At 37.2% G+C, this 27,723-nt stretch overlaps 1 protein-coding gene across 1 annotated transcript in view; it reads right to left on the bottom strand.

Moving 5' to 3' along the window:
• The window catches only part of USH2A (usherin), a 714,551-nt gene that overhangs the window by 266,323 nt on the left and 420,505 nt on the right, over window positions 1-27,723 (bottom strand). The window contains exon 37 of the mRNA XM_045983172.1: window positions 15,788-15,967. Coding sequence (XP_045839128.1) covers window positions 15,788-15,967 — 180 coding nt within the window. The remainder of the gene's footprint in view (window positions 1-15,787; window positions 15,968-27,723) is intronic.

Raw genomic sequence — 27,723 nt, 5'->3', positions numbered from 1 at the left:
TTTCCAGGCAGCATAGATTAAATTCATTTTCCTTGAGAATCTGATTATTTGAGTCCTTTCAATAGAATGTATCTTCAACTGGAAAAATATTTTAAAATATATACAACAAAAATATTAATGGATTAAGTCTATCTCATTTTTAGTTAAAATATTGTTCATTTAAAATGATTCTCTAAAGAATCTTATTTTTGTAAAATTAAAAATAGATGTGCTTAATAAGGTTAATAAACAATTTTAACAATGAGTAAATGCAAGCTCGTCAAAAGCCACTCTCTTTAGAAAGAGTGCATGAAATATTCCCTTGTTGAATGTGTCCAATAAGAACAATAGTTAAAAAAAAAACTTAGGTTGTTAAGCAAATAAACTATTGTATTTTACAAATACAATTAGAATCTTTCTTAAAGTACCACCAAATCTATTATTCTAGGATATCAAGAACCCAGAAGTTAAGTGATCTCTGAATAGCTGACAAAATTTTTGTCATTTAATGAAAGAACAAGAGGGGATTGCTTATAAAAGTCATCTTAACAATGGGATTGGATCTAATATTCAAGTTGGTTAATTAATTACTCAACTAATAACTACATCTAGTCTAAAACACAGAGATTGTGTATGGGGCATTCCTTACCTCAACAGCACATTCATTTCACCTTCTCTGTTAGGGAGAGTAAAATAATAGTCATCATCTGGGTAAAAAAATCCTGAAAGTCTTCTAAGAACTGATTTCAGCTCATGAAGTAGTAGAAAATTTGAGAATAAAAAACTGATACTCATTTGACCACAATAATGATTAATAACTAGGTCATTAGTTCATGTGACGAAAATCTGTGATCAGGATCTTGGTGAGTTATTTGTTTTAGTAATTTAGCCACACAATTGCTATCCAGTGTAGACTGATGTCAGAAAGTACATGGCATTAATATGAAGGAAATCTGTCAGTTTTAGGCTTATAAACTTGGAAGAAATTCAGAAATAGAAACAAATATATTAATATCACTTCCTTAATTTATATGTAGCACAAATTAGAATATCTACTACTTCTGACCAATAACATAGTAATCAAAACATAGCTTTCCCTAGAAGAAGAAAGCATGGGTCATCCCTAACTCCCCAGAATCTTCAGTTAGTAATTTAAAAAATGATTACTGGGTATATTGCACAAACATGATAAGATCCTCCATCACCTTTAAAGTTCAATTTGAATGCTTCCTATAAATTAGGAATCAGTAGCCACTGAAAAGTGGGGGGCTAATTTGTTGCTATTCAGTCTTCTTACATACAGTGGGAAGGATGTAACTTTGCGATGCAATACACAATTATTATGAGTCCAGCATTGTGTTACATTCTTTGCAAGCATTTATCATACTTAATTTTCTCAATGTCAACCTTACGACTACTATCTCTCCCATTTTATGGAAAGAAAAACCTGAGGCAAAGTATGATTGTATCACTTGTTCAAGGTCATATAGCTAGTAAGAGGAGAAATTTAGTTTTGAACTCAATCTGGTTGATTTTAGAATCCATGCTCTTAATCACTAGGATAATTTGCTTGTGTGTCTGTTACAGATGCGTGTGGAGCTTACAGATAATAGAGGAGGTATGGAATATAGTACTTTCATGCATGTTATTCTTATCTTATATACTATATTTTTCCTCAAGCAACTTTTAATCTTATATTTTTTCTGGATGAAGAATTTGCAAATCTTATTTTTTTTTCCCTAAGAAAGAGCATTGACAAAAAGGTTAAAGTTAACTTTGGATTAGCAAGAATGTTTCATTGTTCACAATGCCTAGATACATGAGAGGAAATTTAGTCTAATCCTTTCTGAGAATATTTCTCAAATATATTTAACTCTTAACCGATTTCAGATTAGCCTAAATCCATTCTCCAGTTGCGAATAAGACTGTTTGGTATGTCACCATCAGACAGAGTAACAGAAATTACTGTATGTTTTATTAAAGACCTATTTTGTCTCTCTCTCTCTTTTTATCCCAAACTCTAATTTAGTTGTTGTTCCCTTAGGTACAAAGTACACAGTTCATAATTCATTTGATAAAAAATGTCAGTTTAGATTCTTGCCTGTCTTTGATAAATGAGAAAAAACATGTACATTTCAATTTCCTCAATGCCAGAACTACCAGGAACAACCCCCTGTTGTGCTTCTCAAAGACCTCTGTGTTAAATTAAACATCAAGATTCTGAAACTGTGGGGAAGGATCTTTCCAAGACAGAGAGTACAAGTACATGAGACAGAGGGAGACGGCTAATGCTTTTCCTACCAGTTGAGTGATATCCCCCAAAGAGCACCTTTGATCCTCAAATTAGTCTTCACTTATAATTTAACATACCACAACCAGTGTGCTGTTTCCTTACATTTAGCTTTAAAAGGCAGTTGTTAGAATCATCAAGGAAAATAAAAGTTTAGATGTTTAGAGGCAGGTTTAATTTTCAACCTAAATAGTAATAGGTTACATGTATTTTGTGCTTATCATAGATATTTTATATTCTTCAGACAAATGGTCAAGTGCCTACTTCTGTGCTGCCTGGTCTTCTGTGTGTGCACGTGCTTTGCCCCCTATGAAAATCCACTGAGGATGGTGATGGGTTTGTGAACCCCCTTAACACCTTGAGGCTTAGAGAGGAGGTCACTTCGCATGGACACATTGGGAATGATGAGTAGTGGTTAAGTTAAAATTCAGACAGTTGGACAGATACCATGGCGCCTGTGCTTAACCGATGCACAGTTTAAGAGACACGTTCATTTGAGCCTTTATAGAGTCAACTGTGTGAGCAAGATTTGAGGCTTTTTGAGCCAAGGACCCTAACGCAGACTCCGAGATGCAAGTGCTCCTCTTTCCCAATGGCTCTGAGGACACGGATGATCATTCCTGTGACTGCTCCAGGGAACAATTCTCTTACACACTCACACTGTTCACACGCCTGGGTTCTCCAATATTCCACTTGTGAATAAATCTCCTCAACCAACTGCTGTATTTTTTTTTTAAGATTTGTATTTATTTATTTGACAGACAGAGATCACAAGTAGGCAGAGAGGCAGGCAGAGAGAGAGGGGAAGCAGGCTCTCCCCACTGAGGGGCTCAATCCCAACCCACTGAGCCACCCAGGCACCCCCAACTGCTGTATTTTTAATCTGATGTTCATGGAAAAAAAAATTTTTAATGTAGGGAAAAAAGATTCATTCATTTTTCTTTTACAAATACAGGCTTCCTTGCTCTCTTTCTTTTAATAAAGTTTTCTTTTTTAATTTTTGGAAATTCATCCTTTTAAATAAGTCTCTCTTAATAAGAGTGCAAATTACATACAATCATTAGATCACATCTATTCATTTCCCTTGCAATACAGAAGGCATTAACACAAAGAATTCAATTTTAATATAGGCCCAAAGAAAGGACAACTTAATAATTAGCACTAATGACACCACTGTTTCACACTAATGTTTTGGGTAAATGTTTGAACAAGTTCTAATGAGTCTTTTTCTGTTTCATACCTATACAAAAGCCTCTGCAACAGCAAAGCGGATCAGAAAACTTAAATTTTCCATTATAAGCCAAAGAAAGAAGTGTAAATGCTAATACATGTCACTGGAGTGCTAAGAGCTCAGAAATATTTTTGGAAAAGTGAAATGAGTCTTATCTCTTAAATAAATAAATAGAGGTTATTTCACTATTCTTTTCATCTAATTAGAGTTCATTGTAGAAACTCATGGACAGTTATGAAAGAAGTTGGTCAAAATACTTGGTGGGCAAGTGAGTACTTCTATCCTTGCTGGGAAAGGATCATCTAACTGGTTAAGTTTTGCTATCTGGTCAGAGTACGGACTACATAATACTGCTTTTTCTGGATGCTTCTTTGTAAGGCTGGAAAAATATCTGCTTTAAATGAATTCTTCCCCCTCTCATAATAATGTCAACTTTAAATGCACGGATCATGTAGTTCATTGAGGGGAATTCTCCAGTTCATGGGCAACAGGTTTTGAACACCTGGAATTTCACCTAAACAATACCCTTGGAACTCTGTTTGGCACAACAGTAGAGTCAGGCCACATCTTCAGACCCTTGTTGACTAGTGGCACCTAGAAATCTGTGCTACCTCTGTAAGAGAGGACGTGAGCCATCAGGGGAGGCTGCTTCAAATAAAAGAGCACAGTGTCTCAGAACCAGACTTCCTTCTCTAGGTTTGAATATGGTCTCTGCCATTTACTAGCTGCATAACAATCTCTTTTCCTCAGTCCTCTCATGTATAAATAGGGATAGTAATAGCACTTCTGTCATAGACTGTGTGAGAATTAAATGAGTTAGTATATGCTAAAGAGCATCTGTACCTAGTAAGGGCCGTCTAAGTGTATGACTCACTACAGCAAAGATTCACTATCTTTATCAAATAAATGATTACATGATCCTAATTGTTCTCTAGACAACTGGAGACTTTATCAGCCTCCTCAGTGGAGCTGTATCTGTGAACTCCTAGAAAGAAAAATCTCAACTATGAGGTCTAATCGCCAGCAAATCCGAGAATTCAGGATAAAGATGTAACTGACTTGAGGAACACATTTCAAAACCCCACAGCGGAGGTACAGCCACAAGACGCTCATTAAAGAAAATTCCCCAGAGGGAAGAGACTCAGGTTTTAGTTACGTGGAGTTCCTTATAACAGATGTTCTGTGAAGGAATTGGAGAGCATAGGAAATTTAGCTGACAGCGTCTTCCCAGTAGGGTCGATTAGTGTTCCTCAGTGCATAAAACTTCCTGCCTGTTGCTTTCTAGTGCCTCAGGTAGGACTCAGCATCTGGAATCAGGTAGCCACGGTATCTCTTCCTGCCCCATTCAGGGAGACTGAGAGACAGGCCAGTTCCCTTACACTGGGAAGGCCTCTGGCCCTGAGAACAGAAATTCTATATTTAAAGCCAAGTTAAGAATAGGTACCTGTTCCACCTACTTTTTCCTTAGCAATTCTGTATGTCAATTACAAGTGTGGCAGAGTCAGAGAGAAGATCACATAATATTTTTTTTCTTTGAAGGTATTCTAAAGACGATCAGTGGTTTTCAAACTTGTCCATGCATCCAGATTTAACCTAGGGAGGAGGGAGGCAGAAATCTAATAAAATAGAGATTGTGTGGCCCTACTCTCCAAATTCCTGATTCAGCAGACTGAGTATGGGGCTCTGGAATCTGCATTTTTAAAAATATTTTTATATATTTGAGAGAGAGAGAGAGCGCACAAGCAGGGAGAGGAAGAGAGCACAGAGAAGCAGACTCCCCACTGGGCAGGGTCGTGGGCAGGGTCACAGGGCTTGATCTCAGGACCCTGAGATCATGACCTGAGCTAAAACCAAGAGTCGGTGGCTTAACCAACTGAGCCACCTAGGCACCCCAGAGTCTGCATTTCAAACAGGTTCCCAAGGAATGCTGATACTCCCCTCCTAGGATCACACTGTGGGGACCACAGGTCTCATTCAAGTCCGTCATTTTAGAGATGAGAACCTAGCATCAGAATCAAGTAAAGTTACCTGAAGCAGACCTAACAGCTAACTGGTGCAAGATCCATTGCTAGAGCTCAGGGCTCGAGATGTAAAAATGGAGGAGAAGAGTCTCAGCAAATTGCCACATGAAGGGACTCTGAAGAGGACTATCAGAATGGGGTCAGCAATTTCATAGTCCTAGTCATTATTATTTCATTTCACATCGGGTTTGCTTTCTGAGGCTTCCACATTTGACAGCTCAAACAGAAGCCAATATACATATTGAGTTGCCAGTTTGGTGTGATTTTCAAGAAGTTAAGAGACTTCTCTAAATGCGATCTACTCTTTTTCCTTTCTCTCAAGCATGCTGCCGTTTAAACACTTTTGTTCTCACATGGCAGAAAACCCAACACCTATACAGGCTTCAATAATGAAAGGGGTTCAGTCTTGTCATAAAAAAAATCTAGAGTAACAGTTGGTTTCAGGCAGAGCTGGACTCAAGGCATCAAGAGATATCTCCAGAGTCCAGTTTACCTCCTTCTCTCAGATCTCCTCTGCTTTCTCCCATGTTGGCTATATTCTCAGAGTCCTTTAGGGGCAAAATGACCTGCAGGAGATCCAAATGAATTCCAGATTCAAATCCAGAGCCCAGCATATATCTCTCTTGGCCACACTGATTTCCTGTATCTCATTACCTCTAATTGGAACATTTATAATTCCTGGGAAAAAAATCACTGTGGTCAGAGAATATGATGTTCTCATTGGTCAGACTTGGTGATAGAGTCCATTCCACACACAGCACATGTTCTGTGCATGGGAATCCAGGGTTCCCAGAGGGAAATCCCAGCACCATAATCAAAAGAAAGAGTGGGAAGGGTGAAGACACGTTGGGAGCAAAAATAAGACAAGGCCATTACGATTTACTGGGGGGTATGACAGTAAGCATTACTAATTTTCTACTATGTGCCCAGAGCCAGACAAATGGTGAGAGAGATTTAGAAAGAAAGGGAGGAAGGGAGGGAGGGAGGGAGGAAGGAAAGAAAAAGTGATGAAGGGAATGGAATGAAATGGAATGGAAAGGAGAAGAGAGGAGAAGAGGAAGGGACAGAGGGAAAAAAGGAAAGGAAAGCAAGAGGGAACAGATTCACAAGACTCCTTTATCTACAACCATTCATCCACACATTTTGTCCTTAGCGTGGATTTAGACTCTAGTAGATAAGCATGATACACACATGAGACATTTAAATAAAAATGGAAGTGAGTATATGTTCTAAAATGGCTGTGGAAATGTAAAGAGAAGGATTGCTCTCATGAAGTATGATCCAGATACCCTCAGATTTCTAGTTTCACTTGTCCCAGCTAATTAATAATCACGAATATCATACTGGCTGCAGTGAATTTGTTTACTGTTGCCACAATCTACTCTTCATTAAGTTTTTACAAAATTTTAGAGCCTTTAGACGCTAGATGATCTATATCCCTTTGCAGAGATACAATAGGGATTTTCTTAAAGTTCCTAATTAATGAAAAGAGATAGGAAATACAGTCTCTAAGTACTTAAGGTATATTAAGAACTTGTCTCCATTTTGTAAAAGTGTTTATACAGACAATAAATGTTCACAGAATTTTATGCAAGTCAGGCATAGATTCCGTCTATGATAACAAAGGTAAAAGGAAAGAAGGAGATATTATTTTTAAAAAATAAAGCAAAAATTTCTTTAGGGCACTCTAAGAATTCAAATAAAACTTCAAGTTGCTTTCAAACTGCAGAGCCTGTCAGACAGACATGATTTTTATTTAACCTTAAAGTTATAGATAACCTTTATACCAAGATAAAAAAACAGAAAGAGGAATTGTACTTATTCTTTTTTAAAAATATGATTTTTAAATATCAATGGAACTTAAAAAGATAATACTTCCCACCTCTCTCCCCTGGTAAAGTAGGAAAAATGTGATTTCTTTTTCTTTCTTTCTTTTACCTTTTTTTTTTTCTTTTCTTCTTCTTTTTTTTTTTTTTTTTTTTTTGTCTCTCTCTGTGGCCCCAGGATGCTCTAAAGATAGCGCTTAATTGTGTGTGGGCGTGTGTATTTCTATGTAAACCACAGGAGAATATGCAGATGTGGGAAGCCAGCAGCCCTTCGCTGGAGGCTTGTTGAGACCATGGTAAGCACACTTCAAAGTTTCCTTCCATCTTCTTCATGGCTCAGAAGTTAGTCCTTTTCTAAAGTACTTTTATAAGGAGGAAGCTCATTGTCAAGACAGCGACATGCAAAGTGAGGTCACAAATTATGATGTAGAAATTGATCCTTCTTCTTGGCTGATGTCATGTAATTTTACAAACACACATGCATGCACACACACATACACACATACACAAAGAACAAGGTGGACCAACAAGCTAAAAAATTAAAGGTATGATTTTTTCATAAGAGGATTTGACAACATGTTTGAGACAGTTATAAATACTTCCTTTCTGTTCTCGTAACATACTTGGAATTGAGCACAGGTTAAACAAAATGTCCTGGTATATGTTTTCAAAAGTACACTATTTATTTTATTAAGAATTTAAATACTATTTATTCATTGAATCTGCCTATTCTCAACAAATTGATTTTTCCAGGAGAAAAAGAGCACATTTGGAAGACTTGCACAGAGGTACAACCTTACGCACAACTGCTCCTAAGAGGCATTATGAAATGAATACAATATAAATTGTCAAGTTTTGAATATACTGAAGGTAAAGATAAACCATCTGTTTACATGGTAGAATGTTGTTTTAAAGAAGGCTATGCCTCACAATCTCGTATCTTCATGGTGACTCTTATATTAGGAAAGACAGTTAATCTCATCCTTCCTTGACCTCATTCCTGAATAAGAAAATATACCATCTTAGCCTACTATTTATTTGGGTTTCTGATCTGCAGTTTATTTTAAACATTTCCATTCCTTTGTATTCTTTTCATTTTTAAGATATCCTGCGGCCACCTGCATGCTGAGGTTTTGACTGAAACATCTTGCAAATAAAGTGCATCCAGAGTAGATGAAACTAGAAAACACAGGCTGACGGAATCTTTATCTGTACACTGCAAGTAAGCTCTTACAATTTTTAGTACTATTAATTTCATAAAAACACACAAAAAGGGGCACCTTGGCATTGTACTAGAGATTTTAGGAAGGAAGGCTAGACACTCAACTACTCTAGTTCAAGGGCAAAATTTTGCAGCTTCAGTATACTTTCCAGGAGACTTCACTTTATTTTCCAAAATGGACAATTTGTACAATCATGAGAAATAATAAAGAACAGTTGTATTAAATTGCTAGTTTTGGAGTGGTTTATTACATACAAATAGGTAGGTGTAAAAGCATTCCAGTCTTTTAATGTTTAACCAAAAATTAATTCCATACTTTGATCTATGAAAATTCAGTGGCTACCATATTATTCTTTTAGCAATATTATTGGGCAAATATTACGTTACTTTTCAAAAAGCAAAGATTTCATTTAGTTATTCATAAGTGCATTGTCTGAACAACTACTAAGCTTTCCTACTGAATGGAAAATGAAATGCACTTTCAATCCCAAGATTCAACTTTTCTAAAAATATATTTAAGGAAAATTGGGAAATAGTAAAAAATATTTAGTAAAAATTTCAAACTCCTCTCTTTTGGCTAACATTAACAAAGTTATGAAAGTATTTATTTATGAATAAGATATACATATAATGGAAATAAAAAATAATCATAAACATTGTATCTAATAAGTGGCTTGGTATGAATACAGAACAGATTCTATTAAGAAAAAAATGTACTGCTTTTCTGCCCACTGAAATCCCAAGATAACCAATGAGAGCTTGATGTAAAAATCATTTGCACATTATGATCCAGAGGTCATGGAGGGAGATATTTAAGCTATTTTAAAAGGAAAATTACTTTTCATCCTTCCTGCTTTACTTCATCATCGAATACACATCACAACCAGCCCTTAGCAGGGCTGCTGGCCTGTCGATATTTATGTCAGTGCTCTGAGGGGTAAATGTAGGAAGAGACTGGAAATAGAGGAGGACAAAATGTAGGAGGTCTCTCCAGAAAGCGCAAAGACTCTGAATTCGCTTGTCCAGCTTTCAGAGGTAAAAGTCTTCTGCATACCCAGTTCCAATGGTGCTAGACACAAGCTGGATGTCTTATAATTCAACTCAGTTCTGACACTAGCTACCTGAAGATAGTATTAGAATCCACAGGTTAAGTGTTCAATCCCACAAGACTGCTCCCTCTCCCCCACACACATACAGGCTGTGCTTCTGACAAAACAGCTATAAATCTGAGGTTTCCATGACCCACTCCTTAGGTTCAATTAATTTGTTTGAACAGTTCACAGAACTCAGGAAACCCATTTACTCAGTACATTACTGGCTTATTACAAAGGATATAAGCCAGGAACAGCCGGAAAGAAAAGATGCACAGGACAAGGTATGTGGGAAGGGGCTCAGAGCTTCCCGGCCCTATTGAAACTGGCCACTCTCCACAAATATCTATGTATTCACCAACCTGGAAACTCTCTGAACTGTGTCCTTATGGGTTTTTATGGAGGCTTCATTACCCAGACATGATCGCTTAAGACTGATCTAACCTCCAGCCCCTCTCCGCTCCCTGGCGAGGGAAAGGACTGAAAGTTCCAATCCTCTGATCACCTGCTTGACACCACTGGAAACCAACTCCTACTCTTAGGTGAAGTTCAAGAGTCACCTTAGTAACACAGCAAAAGACAACTTTATAGTTCTCATCACCTAGGAAACTCCAAAGGATTTAGGAGCTCTCTGCCAGAAATGGGGCCAAAGACCACACATGTATTTCTTCTGAATCACAATATCACAAGAGGCTCAAAAAGAGTCTTAGCAGTGAAACAGAACAAAGAAGGTAGCAAGCACCAAATATTTACCAAGACAGCCACTGTGCTAAGCACATTACATTCTGCTGTTTAATCCCCTATCAGGTGGGAATTACCACTGAGCCAGTTTTATGGATGAACAAACTGAGGCTCAGATTTATCTGTGAGTTGCTCATAGTCACACAGCCAGTGAGTGAAGGAGGTGGATTCAAACTAGGTGAGTGGGATTCCGGAGTCTAGGCTTTTACAATGTGCCTAACGATTAATTCCAAATGGATTACACTCTTTTTATTTCATTGATGTTTTAGGTGGTAGGAGGTGGGGGTTGGGGGGTCAAGGGAAGGAGAGACAAACTCAAATTCTAAAGCAAACCATTCAGAACCATTTGCCTTTCTCAGATTTTGATTTTCTAATAACCCACCTTTGGAAAAGAACCATGTTCTTCAAGCTTAGTATTTTTATGAAGTCTGTGGGTTATAATAATTCTCATCAATTTGAAGGTATATATGACAAATTATTTACCATCCTAGAAAACCAGATTAAGTTCACAAACTCAGGTGGCTCTGAGTTCCTTTCACTGTTACAATAAAGCAGTTCAGAGAAAGATAAATAGAATAAAATTATTCCTTTTGGAAAAATATAAAAGTTTCATAAAAAATCTGCTTCTAGCTCGTCAGTATGGAATTTGTCATTAATCATTTTAAACTATGCCCTTTTATGCTTCTTCTGTCTCTTTTAGCTTTCTGAGTAGGTCTTTGATGTAACAAAGACAGTTTCAGACAAGATTTCAGTTCCTCTGGAAAAAAAAGGTTTAAGTCTGGAGGCAAAATGCAGTGTATTTAAAATTTATATACTCTATAATGCCTTTGTTCTGAACTTGAAGATCCTGAAAAACTTCTAAGCTTCTTTGCCTTCTTCCTCTAAGCTCATTTGTTCTTCCCTTGCTTATTATCATGCAACTGTGACTTTAATGGAGGGGGGGCGGTTTCCATCCTTTAACTACATGCAGAGTCATGGCTGACCCTTTCTGATCAATTGCCAATCCATACAGGTTTGACTGATAAAAGAGCCAATTAGATTTAAGCAAATTAAGGGACATCACCAATGTCAACCACTTATTAAACTGAATGCTGAATTCCATGCATACAAAACACTAATGCACTGAGCCCCATTAAGAGTTGAAATCCTAACCCCATTAGTAACTCCAGACCTTGAAGGGGTAAAGGTCACAGGAAAGTTTCATATTTATGGATTAACATTTGGATTCCGTTTTTATTTTTTTAATTTTTTTCCTAGAACTCTTGAACCTTCACTATAATGCTATTCAAGAGCTCAGATTAAATATATTCTTCATTTCTATGAGTATCCTAATGCTAAATATGAGCATTATGTTATTACAAACAACCAAATAATATAGTCATTGTAGAAATACAAAAACCTGAGCATAGAAGTGGTTAGAGATATGCTACAGAAATGAAGGAATAATAAGCCCCCAGACTCCTCCAGTTGACCAAATTATATTTCAAACGAATTTTTAAAATAAAAAGTGTGTGTGATTTGGATTTGCCAATGTGCATTTTTGTGCTGAACTCTTGGTTCCACAATCCCACTTGCCTTAATTTCCATCTTCAAAATAACTTGTGCTTATCAGATTGTTTAATCATATTCCTTTTTATGCTTGTTTAGTTGAAGTCGAGAGCCTTATTTTTTTTAAATAAAATTAATTTTCTTAACACAAGAGCAAGGAAACAGGGAGATGTGATGGAATTAACTAGGATTTGAGATTAGATCTTTTTGACTGTTTTTTTTTTAAAAAAAAATTCCAGCTTTACTGAGGTATAAACTGCATTTTTGTCATTATTCTTTCTCATCAGGAAAATAGAAACATAGAGAAAGGTGGTATCAAATAAGACATTTTATAACCATTCTGTTCTACACTTACCTAAGTAACCACCATAGTGAGGGAATCAAAGAGCAATGAGTTGGAGCAATTTGAGAGTATTTCTTATATCTGATGCCCTGTCCTCCTTACAGTCTGGGGTCCTAGTCACATGGGCATGACCACAGTATCACTACACTGGACAACAGTGTGCAGAGGGGGTCAAATTCTCCATAGCTGGTTACAATAGAAGGTTGCTTAGATAGAAGATGAGGCATGAACAGGCTTGAGCAATGAGAAGCTTACAATTTAAAACTCTTAATTAAGCTACCTGGACTGACTGACTGACTGACTGATTCTTTCACTCACCGATTACTCATTATGCACCTATGATGCCCCAGGTTTGGTCTAGGCACTGAAGATCAAAATGTGAATACGATTGCTGGGGGGAGGTGGGATTGGGAGAGGGGGAGAGGGCTATGGACATTGGGAAGGTGAGGCGAACCATAAGAGACTATGGACTCTGAAAAACAACCTGAGGGTTTTGAAGGGTCAGGGGTGGGAGGTTGGGGGAACAGGTGGTGGGTAATAGGGAGGGCACATTTTGCATGGAGCACTGGGTGTTGTGCAAAAACAATGAATACTGTTATGCTGAAAAAAATAAATAAAATGGGAAAAAAACAAACAAACAAAACAAAACAAAACAAAACAAAATGTGAATACGAAACAGTCCCTGCTGTGAGGGATCTTATAACCAGTGATTGTGATGGTCCCATCAGACAGGCCATTTCACTATAGGACCATTTCACTATCACCATCACCATTTCACATATCACCATATCACTAGGACACCTAGGGGCCCTATCTCAGCCTCAGTTGGTAAAAGACAACTTTCTGAAGGACCTATTTCTAAGTTGAAACCTTAAAAATGAATAGGTCTTGGCCAGATCTAGGGGGTCAAGGCAGTTTTCCAGACCACATTTGATAGCAAACATTTGACCAAGAAAAAAGAGCATGTCTATTTTGCCTAAACCTTCTATTATTATATTTTTCAACTATACTAAGAAGAAAACATAGCTAAGGGTATTATCATTACAAATCTTGCATAATCCAGCAGTGAGAAAGAGCAGGAATTCCACATCACCAAAAAAGAGACTTAATATTTGATTCAAGGAAACAGCAAAAAATGGTAACAATCCAAATATAATGGAAAAGTAAATAGCATACAGAACCTTCTCTGCCCATAAGTTGGTTCACTTCTGTATATCGGTTCATTTATTATTCATTTTGGTACAAAGCACAGTTCACTGGACAAAGGCATGGAAGATTTCTTTAATAACTCTCAGTACTAATTTAATTCTACTTAAACACACATATTCTAGTGAATGCCACATGCTTTTCAGCATGATTTTATGTGTAAATCAGGATAATATGTTTTCAGATCATTAAGTAAAAGGAAGCATGAACTAAAACCTATTTAATCAATGAGGTGTCACCTTTAAACTGCCACAAGGTCATAAAAAAGATAATTTCAAAGCTATAAGTTTCCTAATTGTAATCAACAACAATCTAATGATGAAAAAAAAATGCATGTCTTAATGGCTACAATAAACTTGAGCAAATCAATGTCTTTGAAGACATTTTGCTTCCTCTTTTGGTGAAGGGCCAGCTCCCAAATTCTGGATTTCTGAGTTTAGAAAGTGAATAATTACATCATGCCCAGAGAGTATGAGCCTGCAGAAGGCATGATAATGGCATGAATAAGTGTCCACAGAGTAGACATAAAAGTAAACTCAGCAGTTGACTTCAGTTAGACTGTACGGCTAGAAAGAAAATTTTAGTTTCTTCCTGTTTGCATAATATTAACTCTTCTACTAACCAGATACAGGCACAGATTGTATACTGAGTTAGCATGAGAAGCTTGCTATGTTTAAGTGAATGATATATATACATGCACCCAGAGATATTTACTCTAAATTACTAGGCATTCTTAAGTGCATGAACAATGAATTAAATTGGTCCTATTTTATGAATATGATATAAGTTGCTGTAAATTACAAACCATCTAAATCAGTATGAATGCCATAAAAGGAATCTATAACTCATTAAATTCCCACATATCCTGTTAAAAAGGTATTGCTATGTAATTTAAGAATCTCTATTAAGGCACTAATTACTGTTTAATTTCTAAGTGTGAATAAAGGTTATTATATACTAAGGTATAGAGTTATTAAATGTTATATCCTTTCCAGTATGTTGAGTTAAATTAAAAAATGAAGATATGAATGCCTAAGGTTTCTTTTCTTGATTTTGTTTTGTTTTGGTTTTTTGGTCTCAATTCTTAAACAAGCCCCTATGTAAATCCAATGTCCTTTTTTTTTATATATTTTTTTTAATGATCGGTTTATGAAATGTGACAGTGAGTCGTTCAGCTCTAACTGTCTGTTCCAAGCATTCTTAAACAATGTGGCTTCTACCATTTAGAGTTCCAGGTGTTTTGGTAAACATCTATTCATTAAGTCTTATAATGTCATGAAAGGTAGATAACAGTGAGTGGTTTTAATGATAGAGCAGGTGTTAAATCTTTCCTTGGGAGAAGCGTTCTATACAAACCACAGATTAACTCTTCATTGTCCTCTCTGAGGAGGCTTTTGCTGCTCTTAAACCCTTTGCAAGGGGAGTATTTATCCAGTCCTGCTGCTTAAGGGCATAGCGACATTCTCCCTTAGTTCAGAGACACTGGTTTTTGAAGCTGAGCTACAGTTGGGTGTTTTAGGGTCCTTTGCCTTTTGTATTTTCAGAAAACAGACATTCCTGAACACTCAGTTGAGAATCATGCTCTTGTTATTTTGAGGCATGCTTTGTTCAAGGGCTGTCCTTACCAATGTAACAGGGAGTTTTCTTCTTAGCAGTTAGTCACACAATTGGTTAAAATAAGGGCAGAGGTGACTGCAGATCACAATGATAATTCTCAATAAGTTAAATCAGTTATTTATACAGATAGTTAAAATAAAAGTATCTGGATTGTATCACATTTCACGTATAAAAGTGACAATATTTAACTCTAATCATTAGGACACGGAAGTTAAAGGTGTTTTTCCAGTGGTGTGAGTAGCCTTCCTTTTCCATTGGCTGCACACTGCCCTTTTTTGGCAAATGGAAAGGTACAGATATATAATGTTCTTCAAAAAAGCAGGAATGAGAACCAAAACTCAAACGAAAAATGCAGGTTTGGTATCTAAATGAAGTCTCAAACAAACAAACAAAAACTTCCCAGTCTTTTTAACATGCAAAGCAAGAGATACATATGTATGATATATACCCGTACATACACACAGTGCAAGATGAAAGCAGTCTCAACAGAACAAAAAAAATCAATAAAAGGGTCTCAGTCAAAGAAAACAACAACCCAAACAACCAGAAATACGATTGAGCCTCTAAGTTCTAGAAAAAAAAATTAATTTTCACAATAATGAAGCACTCAGTGGAGACTTCTAGTAGAACAGTTATACAAATCTATGTAGCCAACGTTGTTCATGGACTTACCCCCGGGTGGCATTGCCAGTGTTATGGGATCACTCAACAAGCTGCCTTGGCTATTTGAGGCATTCACTTGCACAGTATAGTTAGTAAAAGGAACCAGCCCCTCAATGAGTACCCAAACGTTGGTCTCTTCACTGCGGTGCATGACTTGTGAGCCATTCAGAAGAGTGTAGTTATTAACTGCTGATAAAAAGGAAAATTATGAAAATTAGTGTATATTTAAGAGTTCATTCATTCATCTGTGATCAAAATAACTGAACTGGGGCGCCTGGGTGGCTCAGTGGGTTAAAGCCTCTGCCTTCAGCTCAGGTCATGATCCCAGGATCCTGGGATCGAGCCCCACATCGGGCTCTCTGCTTGGCGGGGAGCCTGCTCCCTTCCTCTCTTTCTGCCTGCCTCTCTGCCTCCTTGTGATCTGTCTGTAAATAAATAAAATATTTAAAAAAAAAAAAAAAACTGAACTGTTATTCTAAGATGGTGTGCAGCTGTTCACAAGTATCATGCATACAAGGACAACTCAGACACAGACACAGTAATTGATTCCACGATGGATTATTTGTAATTGCGTGAGGGTTTTTTTTCCCCGTCCTTGGATTTTTTTTTTTTTTTTTAGATTATATTTATTTATTTAAGAAAGAGAAAACACATGAGTGGGGGAAGGAGCAGAGGGAGAGAGAGAGAATCCTCAAGCAGAGTCCCCCCTGAGCTCAGATCCAGACATGGGGCTTGATCCCAAGACCCTGGGACTATGACCTGAGCAGAAGGCAAGACACTTAAATTCCTAAGCTACCCAGGCACCCCCATTCTTGGATTTTATACGATATGCAGAATGGAAGAAATCACACTCTTTCCCTGCCATCTAGAATGGTTCTGGATATAAATAGTATATTTATGAGGCAAATTTTTCAGAATATTGCTGAAATTTAGTAAAATTTAGTTATCGTTATGCCTAAAACAAAGGAGTTGTTAACAATAGTAATATTTACCTCAAACAGCCTTTTTTTTCTTTGCCAAAACACTTTTATTGTATGTCCCTTAAATTTCCCCCACACAGATTCTACAAACATAGGCAAATGAATAAAAAACACACGGGGCACCTGGGTGGCTCAGTGAATTAAGTCACTGCCTTCCGCTTGGGTCATGATCCCAGGGTCCTGGGATAGAGCCCCGCATCAGGCTCTCTGTTCAGCAGGGAGTTTGCCTCTCTTCCTCCCCCTCTGCCTGCCTCTCTGCCTACTTCTGATCTCTGTCTAATATAAATAAAAATCTTAACACACACACACACACACACACACACACACACACACACACACACAGTGTCGGACTTTAAGGGGAAATCATATTTGCAAGATTTCCAGATAATGACATAATCTTTACTGGTTAAATGTGAAAAAATTAAAATATGGTCATGTACCAATAATGATCTTGCACTGTATGATAAACAGAATGGTTTTAATAGTTACCAAAAATACTATATTTTAGACACAGTTTTGTAGCAGAATATGGTGCAAAGAAAAGTACAGGCATTTGATTGTTAGAAAGTTCTGCATTTGAGCCTGTCCTTATCATTCCTGAGGAGTGTGCTCTTTGCTAAGTCATTCGGTATGTCTGAGTCTCATGTTTTTCATCTGAGAGTGGGGAATGATAATACTTTGATTGCAGTGTTACTGTAAAGATTAAGCAAGATCATTTCTTTACATTACCCAGCATATAATAGGTATTCATCTACAGCAACTAGGAACTGTAACTGTTCTTGCTATAGTACAACTGATGCATTACAAACAAAACATTTATAAATAAACTAATACATACAAAACAAACATTTATAACTAGCAAGTGATAAAGAATTCTACACTCTGTATTCTACTTCCTCTGTAGCAATTACTCTTCTATTACATTTTCCCTCTCTCCCACCCAACAATGTATATGAATCAAAATTCTAATTTTTTTCAATGAACAAAGCAACATTAATCACATCTGCTACCCCTAGGTCATTGTCCAATCATGTTATACATCAAGCTCTATAATTAATAAAGAATCAAATGACGTGAAAGAGGATCTCACATCTAGTTATTAGCATTTTCATGAAATGTGGGTAAGGCAAACAAAACTTTAAAAATACAAAAAAACTTTAAAAGATACTTGTAATAGTTTTGGGAAGAAGGATGTAGCTGAAAAAAAATTATTGCTGCAAAATACACAGGTTAAGTTAAATGTTTCCCATGACCAGAAGAAATCCCTAGTGTCATGCAAGAATTTATTGCTCTGAACTTGAAATTGGCACAACGGAGTGGTTTATTTCCAAGGGAATAAATGTACTTAGGGGCTAATAATTTCTATTCAGTTTTAATAAGATAAAGATATGTTCACTGCTTAAGAATTAAGTTCCTAAAACGGAAATAGACACCACAGATAGATCTATGTGGAGCACATATCAACAAGAAATTCTGAAACCTGAAAAGTTGCCTTGAAAAGACTTTTCCAAATGACACTCTACTAGCTCTCACAGGTTCTTCGTAACTGGTCCACCTGATTAGACAGATTACTGACTGCAACTGCATGCAGAGAGCAGGCTTTGCTAGGTTCTGATAACAATATGCTCAAGATGTACAAGACGGACTCAAGAAACCTGGTTAAGATTTACTATGAATTCCTTGTAAGCACTGTCGAAGAAAAATTACATTATCCGCATTTGAAGACCTCAAGTCCCATAATGTCTAACTCCTTGGAAGAATTTTCAGTTATAGCTGAAACACTTGCTGCTGTTGTCACATACCCAATTGTAAAATTTCAAAAAGGTCAGCTTTATCCTGCAAGACCCAGGTAGACGCCTAATTGCCTCTGAAGTAGTGTAATAGCACATACCTTACAAAAAATTGAAGACTACAAAATAACGAGGAGAATTCTAAAATTAAGCCAAGAGAATACGATTTTGTAAAACTTCAAGCCAGGTGCAAACGTAAGAACAAGGAGTTAACATCTAAGATTATAGTACTGGTGAGAGTTTTTTTTACCTTATATTTTGTTTGTTTCTGAAGCAAATTTCTAGCTGTAAAACAAACAATTTTGCTATCTTTGAAAATGGCATGGCAGGGGCAAATATATTAAATACCACTCTATTCTAAGTTTCCCAGATAACATTAATACATGGTAATTATACAATTAGTTGTAACATTAAGTTCTAGTTATAGAACAATGATTACTCCGTAATTATAAGAAGCATATAATTACTCAATAATTATGAGAAGTATGCAATTACATAACCATTTTGTTCAGCTCAAAAAAGAACTTGTGTATCTCCAGGAACCACACAGCTGAGTGAGTCCAATGCTCCCTTACCCCACTCACATGAAGCTCCATAAGCCTGGAGCAACCATCAGGATTTCAACCCCTGGTGAAGCTCATAAACCCCCAGATTTAAAACCAAAACCAGATCCACAGATTTTGTCTCTGTCTCCACTTTATTCTTCTGTTTCTTCCTTTGAACTGAACCAGTTTGAGTTCTGAGATCCTGGGGGAAAATTCTTAAAATGCAAGTCCTCAGATCCCCCCCGCCACCCTGCCTCCCCATGCTTGAGAGGGTCTCGCTTTACTGCTTTTTCACTGCATAAACTTTGTTTTCAGTGGGCTGGAAAATACAGCCCCATTGGTGCAGCCTCAAGATTCAAGCTAGAAAATGCTAAAATGATAAGCATTTCCTATCATAGGTGACCATTTCTGTCTGGTCTCCCTTAGCACTGGCCCTATTTGTAAGTATAAGTGGACGGTGAAGGCCCTGGAACCACAACTCGCTGTCACCCTGCCACCAGGCACTAAGTCTGAAATCAAGTTCCCCTCATCCACCTCTTTGGGTGTGGTCTGCACCACTGGGCTTTAACCTGGGGGTCACACTAAGCACTCTGCAGACATGGTCATCACACTAGTGCTCCAGGGGCCACGTACACCAGAGTCACCTGGGAATACTTCATCAACATCCACAGAGCTGAGTTCCACTCCAGACCTACCAAATGAGACTGTTCGAAAGCAGGGCCCAGGAATCACTGGTGATTGTTCTTAAGCATGCAGAAAAACTGATTTTAGGATTATTTAATCTATGTTCAAGCTAGTATTAATGATCCAAATTCACCTCGTCTGTTTCCCAAAATACTTAGGTCACTTTTGACATCCTTGTTAATGATGCCTTTAGACTCTAGCTTTGGGCTATAAATCTTTATTAGTGAAATACTGCATCTTCAGAACGTGTAAAGTGGATTCTTCAACCAGATCTACCTTTACAAACTAAAAAAATCTAGTAAATTATTTCATAAGAAATATTTAAGTATACTTAAAATAATTTTTAAAATGAGTAGTCATTTTGCACACACTGAGAAATCATTTCAGTATTTCTGGTATTTCTCTCTCTCCCTTTCAATCTCACCACTGAAGATACAGGGGAAGGAGAGATCCTTTGTATATTGTCCAACATCACGCATCACAAGCAAAAAACAACAAGTAGTTTTGGTTAGATTCCTAAAATTTTCAAATAAACTCCTAAATGCTCCCTCAGGACATTCTACATCCTAAAAGATTTTCTAAGAAGTTAAGTCATTCAGGCCTACTTTTCTACTTTATTTTGAAGAAAAAAGTGTTAACTTGAGAAACAGCCAACATAAATCTATGCCCAACAGATCTTACTTATAAAAAACATTTTCTTAGCTGCGGATATGAAATCTTACAAAAATGTTAATAGCATTCATGCTCATTTTTTAAGGCTAAAATCTTGCATTTAATGCTATTTGTTGAATAGTAGGATATTTTCTATACAATTATTTTTTTAAGCAAAAACCAGTATAAATAGACACATATGATCCAGGGAGGCGTAAATGATTGCTCTCAGGAATATCGTCCTATGGGGTTCTCCAGATTGATACAACATAAATGGGTATCCTTTCCCATTCTTGTTATAATCATTGTCACAAGAATTTTAATGCACCATATATTTCATAATTTTTTTCCCTCTGTGCTGTACTGCTCTGACCTTTTCAATATTCTATAATTTGACTGGCTGGCCATTTCGGTTCTCTCCTTTTTACAGCCTTATTAACTTGTGGGAAAGAGGTGAAATGAACAACCAATCAGAATACATAATATTGCAAAGGTCAGCGTAGTCTTGTACAGTATCATCACACACAGAAGACTGTATGCCAGGCATTAACATCCTGATATCTTATTCATGTGACAAAGATTGTAACAAGAACAGAAAATGGCACAACATGAATCCATTCTCATGACAAAGATTATAATGAGAAATGACAGCGAACAAACCAAACTGATTCTTGTTACCTTGTGAGGATTTTCCATGTCAGCCCTGGTCCTGCTTTAAGTTAGCCTTTTTCTGAATCCAATTACACCTGAAGGTAGGAAAGGTGTTAACTAATTTTCCCTCTTCTTGCTGTAAAAAGAAAATGCTATATTTCCCTGATATTGAGGTCTCAATTTTAGTGTTGTTCAGCTCCGTCTCATTATCACAGAATTCTGCCAATCCCCAAATCAAAAGACATGGAATGACAAACCGCAGATCTGGGCAAAGTGGTGAATAAGGCCTTTAATGTGAGCTAATAATTCTAGGTTACTCTATAGCATGTATTAATTTTTAAGTTACTTTTATTCATTCTTTCTGAAGTTATTATTTCAAATTATTTTACCCAAAAGGCAAGTGCATCCTCCAAACTCCATTATGATCACAGACAGCATCTTGGCAGAGATCCGAATAGCACTGGGCATTTTTTCCTTTTTAAGTTAACATATGGTTAAAGGGACCTATTCCTGGCCTTAAATTGTTGCGAACGTAGAAAATATTTATAGATGTATACCGACGTAGCTGTCTTCTCCACAGAACGTTTTGAAAGAGAAAGAAATGGGTAACCTGTGAGTGACTCGGCGCCCTGGGAAGGACAGTGCTCTATTAATGCATCATATTTCTTACCATTATTGTAATTACTCTAATGTGATTTTTAATTAGTTGTCATCTGGTAAAAGCTGTACTTCTCTGAATCCTCTTAAGAGTGGTCACTCTGCTAGAATGACAATTGTAGTTCAGGGAATAAATCCAGAGAATGTTTCAACAACTCACCAAAAGATGCTTCAGAAACCTCTGCCCTGAGTCTTTGCTTGTGCAGGAACAAGAAGGGCTCCGTAAATACTGGGTATTTTTTGTTTTATTTTGTTCTTTTTGTTTTTAAAACAGTTGTATTTATTATTTGACAGAGAGAGACCCAGTGAGAGAGGGAACACAATCAGGGAGAATGGGAGAGGGAGAAGCAGGCTTCCCAGAGAACAGGGAACCTGATGTGGGGTATGATCCCAGAACCCTGGGATCATGATCTGAGCTGAAGGCAGACGCCTAACAACTGAGCCACCCAGGGGCCCCTTTGTTTTTGTTTTTAACATGTGGGAAAGACTATCACTAATGTACAATTACTCTTCCAAATATTTAAAATATCATTTTAAAAAGTCCTTTGGAGCATGGTTTCTTTTCATCGATTTTGTTTTATATGCCATAGTCAGGTTTTCCTAAATGGATCTCATTTTATTAATATCAGAAAAGAACTATGTGTGCACATGTGTGTGTATATGCAGATTTTTCAAGAGTAAATTAAGAGGTTTGTTATGATTGTGGTAACTTAGGGAAGTATGGTTCATTTTCATAACTATGTTATACTCTGAAAAATCAGGTTTGTTTTGTTTCTTTTTCCCAATTGGACAAAGTGTTAGTTTTCCAAATGAACAAACTATTGCCATCATCTCAATCAGCCAAGAGCTATTTGGGAAAATATGCTACCATAAAAAGTGATTTGCAGCTTCCAGAGTAAATTTTGGACACGAACATGACTGACTGGTTGACAGAAGCTGCTGTTTCCTTTTGGAATTCTAGTAGAACCTTACTAAACACATGGGCCATACTCAACTTCTAGTACTACTGTGATCAAATGCATAGCTCAGCAATTATTATTGATCCCTGAACACCTTATCACCATTTCTTAATGAAATGCTTACAATTTACTTTTTAGTTATTTAGCTACATATGCTTGAGGCAGATTCTCCATTAAAGGAGAGCATCCTGCTTTCTGGGCTCTCTATTCTGTTCCACTGATCTATATGTCTGTTTTTGTGCCAGTACCATGCTGTCTTGATGATGACAGCTTTGTAATAGAGCTCGAAGTCTGGAATTGTGATGCCACCAACTTTGGCTTTCTTTTTCAATATTCCTTTGGCTATTTGAGGTCTTTTCTGGTTCCATATAAATTTTAGGATTATTTGTTCCATTTCTTTGAAAAAAATGGATGGTATTTTGATAGGGATTGCATTAAATGTCATCCAGATGGCCAACAGACACATGAAAAAGTGCTCCACGTCACTCGGCATCAGGAAAATACAAATCAAAACCACAATGAGATATCACCTCACACCAGTCAGAATGGCTAAAATTAACAAGTCAGGAAATGACAGATGCTGGCGAGGATGTGGAGAAAGGGGAACCCTCCTCCACTGTTGGTGGGAATGCAAGCTGGTGCAACCACTCTGGAAAACAGCATAGAGGTTCCTCAAAATGTTGAAAATAGAACTACCCTATGACCCAGCAATTGCACTACTGGGTATTTACCCTAAAGATACAAACATAGTGATCCGAAGGGGCACGTGTACCCAAATGTTTATAGCAGCAATGTCTACAATAGCCAAACTATGGAAAGAACCTAGCTGTCCATCAACAGATGAATGGATAAAGAAGATGTGGTATATATACACAATGGAATACTATGCAGCCATCAAAAGAAATGAAATCTTGCCATTTGCGACGACGTGGATGGAACTAGAGCGTATCATGCTTAGTGAAATAAGTCAATCAGAGAAAGACAACTATCATATGATCTCCCTGATATGAGGACATGGAGAAGCAACATGGGGGGTTAGGGGGATAGGAGAAGAATAAATGAAACAAGATGGGATTGGGAGGGAGACAAACCATAAATGACTCTTAATCTCACAAAACAAACTGGGGGTTGCTGGGGGAAGGTGGGAATGGGAGAGGGGGAGGGGGCTATGGACATTGGGGAGGGTATGTGCTATCGTGAGTGCTGTGAAGTGTGTAAACCTGGCGATTCACAGACCTGTACCCCTGGGGATAAAAAGACATTATGTTTATTAAAAAAAAAAAAATTTGGTAGGGGAGGCGAACCATGAGAGACTATGGACTCTGAAAAACAACCTGAGGGTTTTGAAGGGTCAAGGGTGGGAGGTTGGAGGAACAGGTGGTGGGTAATGGGGAGGGCACGTTTTGCATGGAGCACTGGGTGTTGTGCAAAAACAATGAATACTGTTACGCTGAAAAAATAAATAAAATTAAAAAAAAAAAGAAAGAAATAAAGGAGAGCATCCATTTTAGGTGAGAATTCTATCATGTTCCATGGTGATTTCTGCCTGCTTTATCTTCTGCAGTCACATAGTTCTGTGTTCCTGTACTAGTTATCTACTGTTGTGTGATGACATTATCACAAGCTAAGCCACTCAAAACAACATATATTTCTTATCTCATACTTCCTGTGGGCCAGGGGTCTGAGCATGCTTAACTGGGTCCTGTGCTCAGGATCTTTAAAGGTTGCAGTCAAGGTGCTGGCTGGGACCAAAGTCCCATTTCAAGGTTCTACTGGGGAAGGATCATCTCCAACTCAGGTAGTTTCTGACAGCATCCTGTTCTTTTCAGTCTATTGGAACTGAGTGCCTCAGTTTCCACAGGTTATTGGCCCTCAGTTGCTAAGCTGGCTTTTACATAGAAATTGCCCCCATTTCTTTCTCATTGGTCTCCCCAACATGGCTGCCTGCTTTATTAAAGCTAGCAAGGGAGCTAGTCGTCCAGCAAGATGTTACAATCTTATGTAATGTTGTCAGAACTAACATCCTATCTTCTCTGCCATAGTTTTGGTTATGGACAAGCCACAGGTTTTGACCACACGCTAGGGGAATAGACTACACAAGTATTAATACCAAGAGGTTGGGATAATCCTATGCTATTTTAGAGTCTGTGCATTACGGTTTCCAAACTGTGGAGATGAATCATCTTGCTGAGAAGAGAATTAGGAATAAATTGTGAACTTATAAAAGTTTATGCTTTATGGAGAAGAATGGATAAATTAGTATGACAGAATTACCTTTCTAAAATGCCTTCCAAAATGGAAGAAAACTAGGAGAACAAAAATAATAGGATTAACAAGAACAGCTGAAAATCCTAGAGCAAATGTATAAAGGAAAAAGAACAAATTAATGACATTAATTTTGAAACCTCACAACAAAAGAAAGATATGGTACATTTATGCTCAGCATAACATAGTTCCTAACTCTGTTCCTAGAGTAAGGAATAAAAACCAAGCAAAATCCTTGGAACTCCTACTAATCTTCTTCAATCTGAAGGGAAATGAACTGAGTAGAGTCCGTAGAAATAGGAAGAATGGCCATTCTACCGAACCCTGTGTTGAGTTGGGGGAAGAAGCTGGTGTTACTAGGACTGGAAGATGTATGTGAATAAATGGAGTGGAGACTGCTACAAGAGACATTTAATGGGATTTCAGAGGAGACCGAGAAACTAGATCCCCTAGAATTCAGCCCAATGAATTTATCCATATCCTTGAATTTGCTCCCATTTCCTCCTATCCCCACCCCAAGGTTACAGACAAGGACATTAATCACAACACCCAGTTCTCAATGCTTAGGTGGAGGGAAGACTAACTATCACCAGAAAGGAAAAGAAGTGGCCATGTTCAGAACAAGAGCAAAGTCTGGACAGAGCTGCCCATACAAGGCAGAAGCAAAATAAATTTTAAGGGAAGAACCTACTGAACATGCATACATATAGCTAAAAGAAAAGAAAAGATCCCAACATAAAAAGACAAAGTAATCACATGGTTGTGGGGGAGAAAAATGATATGTATTCCCCATACAATGAAAAAGAACGCTGCAAAGCCAGAGAAACAAATTGAAAATTAGAAAAAAAAATCATTAAATATTTAATAAAGTTAGAAAAATAACACAATAGAAACAGATAAAATTGAAATCAATCGCATGATGGAAAGCCTTGAGATAATCATAATCAATGCATAAGAAAAAAATCAAGAGATAATAACAATGAATGAGAAGATGACAGATACATATAAAGAAAATGATAAGGAATATACTTAGGATCTTTTTTTTTAAATGAAAGGATAGCTGGAGGTCATGTGGACACTGACTACTGGGATGCCCATTAGATGCTGCCACCTGGGGACTACAAAACTGGATGGAATGCATCTAACTCAAGTCAATCAGGGATTCCTCTAGATGTCTCTAGAATTGTTGAGAATGCAGAAGTAGGCCTGCATTGTCCAGTGCTGCTCCGGGAGTGCAGGAGGGTTAGGAGGCGGTGGGGGTGAGGGCAAGGCAGGGGCATTTGGAGGCCAAGCTTGTCTGGGCGAAGCTATTTGTGGTCTCCACACAAGTTTTACTCACCAGCTTTCCTGACAACTTTTTTAAATGCTCAGTTCTCTTGTAATCATTCATTTTTGCCTTAACTAACCAGAATTGTTTCTGTTGTTTGTTACCAAGAAATCACTCATGAATTAAGAGAGGTTGGAAATGATGTTCCGTATTTGTTGACATGGGTTATTTATAGGGAATGGGGTTCATTGTCATTTTTCTATATTACATACATTTTAAGCTAGCACACATAATTTTTAAAAGTCAAAAGCATTATGAAATAGTTAAATACACAAGAAAAATATACAAATTGGATTTAAATTTATAAATAAATTATAATAAAACCAGGGATCCGCAAACTACAGCCTACAGGTCAAATTTAGCCAGCTTTCTGCTTTTATAAATAAAGTTTTATTATAACACAGACACTTATACTCTAGGTATTGTCATGCTACAACTTGCAACTGAGGAGTTATGGCATAGGCCCTAGTGCCTACAAGATGTAAAACATTTACTATCTGGCCCTTTAAAGTTTTACCTCTGCATTGAACAATTAAAGTGACTACCTCTTTAAAAATGTGCTGCTTTCCGGTACAAAGACAGGCATTGCCAATTTCTAGATTGATTTTCTTGAGTAAACTCTTTTTAAAGAATGGAACAGTGCATGTGGACAGAACACTGTATTGACAGAGTCCTATCTTATGCCACTGCACTGTTCTGTCATCAATGCTGTGAATATCTTTAATTATGCAGCAGTTATACATGCAAATTACTGGAAGGAGAAGAAGCAGGAAGAAAATCTGTTATAGACAGTCCCTAATTCCACATGCCCAAGAAGTTTGCAAATGGAAATCCAAATGCATGGCTTTGACTGAAGGGAGAGTTGCTGTTCTGAAGGCTTAACAAGAGTAACTAAAGAATAATTAAAGACTCGGGATGAAAGAAGGATGGATTTGCTGTTTCAACTGCTTCTAAAGGGCTTCTTTTAAACTTTCAATCTTATGTGCCTTCCAGAGGTAATTTGTGAAAAAACACAAAACATCCTCTTTCCTACAGAGCTCACTGAAAACAATTAAAAGGCTAAATGAGGCTAACATATTTGCTGAAAGAAGCAAATGTAGTGTTAATATTGCCTTGGAATTTATTTTAAAGAAATAATCAGATAAGTGTACCAAATATTGCCTTATTTTAAGTATAAGAAAATGAGTTACAAAATGGTGTAATTGTGCCTTTGCAAAAATTTGGCTTAAGAACCAAGAACAGGTGGCTGGAGTCAGAAGCAAGAGAACGATAATGTGGTACCATGAGTCCCCAAATAAGCATTCAATGTGTAAAGGATCATAAGATATAAATTTGTTTGTAAAGCAAAGAGAGTTTGATATATAAATGTTGCCCTCTTGAGCAACAACTTAATCAATTTTGCTCTCTAATTTAAAGTTGAACTGTTCTCCTCTTTG

This window comes from Meles meles, chromosome 17 (genome assembly GCF_922984935.1).
Source record: "Meles meles chromosome 17, mMelMel3.1 paternal haplotype, whole genome shotgun sequence".
Taxonomy (NCBI): Eukaryota; Metazoa; Chordata; class Mammalia; order Carnivora; family Mustelidae; genus Meles; species Meles meles.
This window is presented reverse-complemented; position numbering and strand designations above follow the sequence as displayed.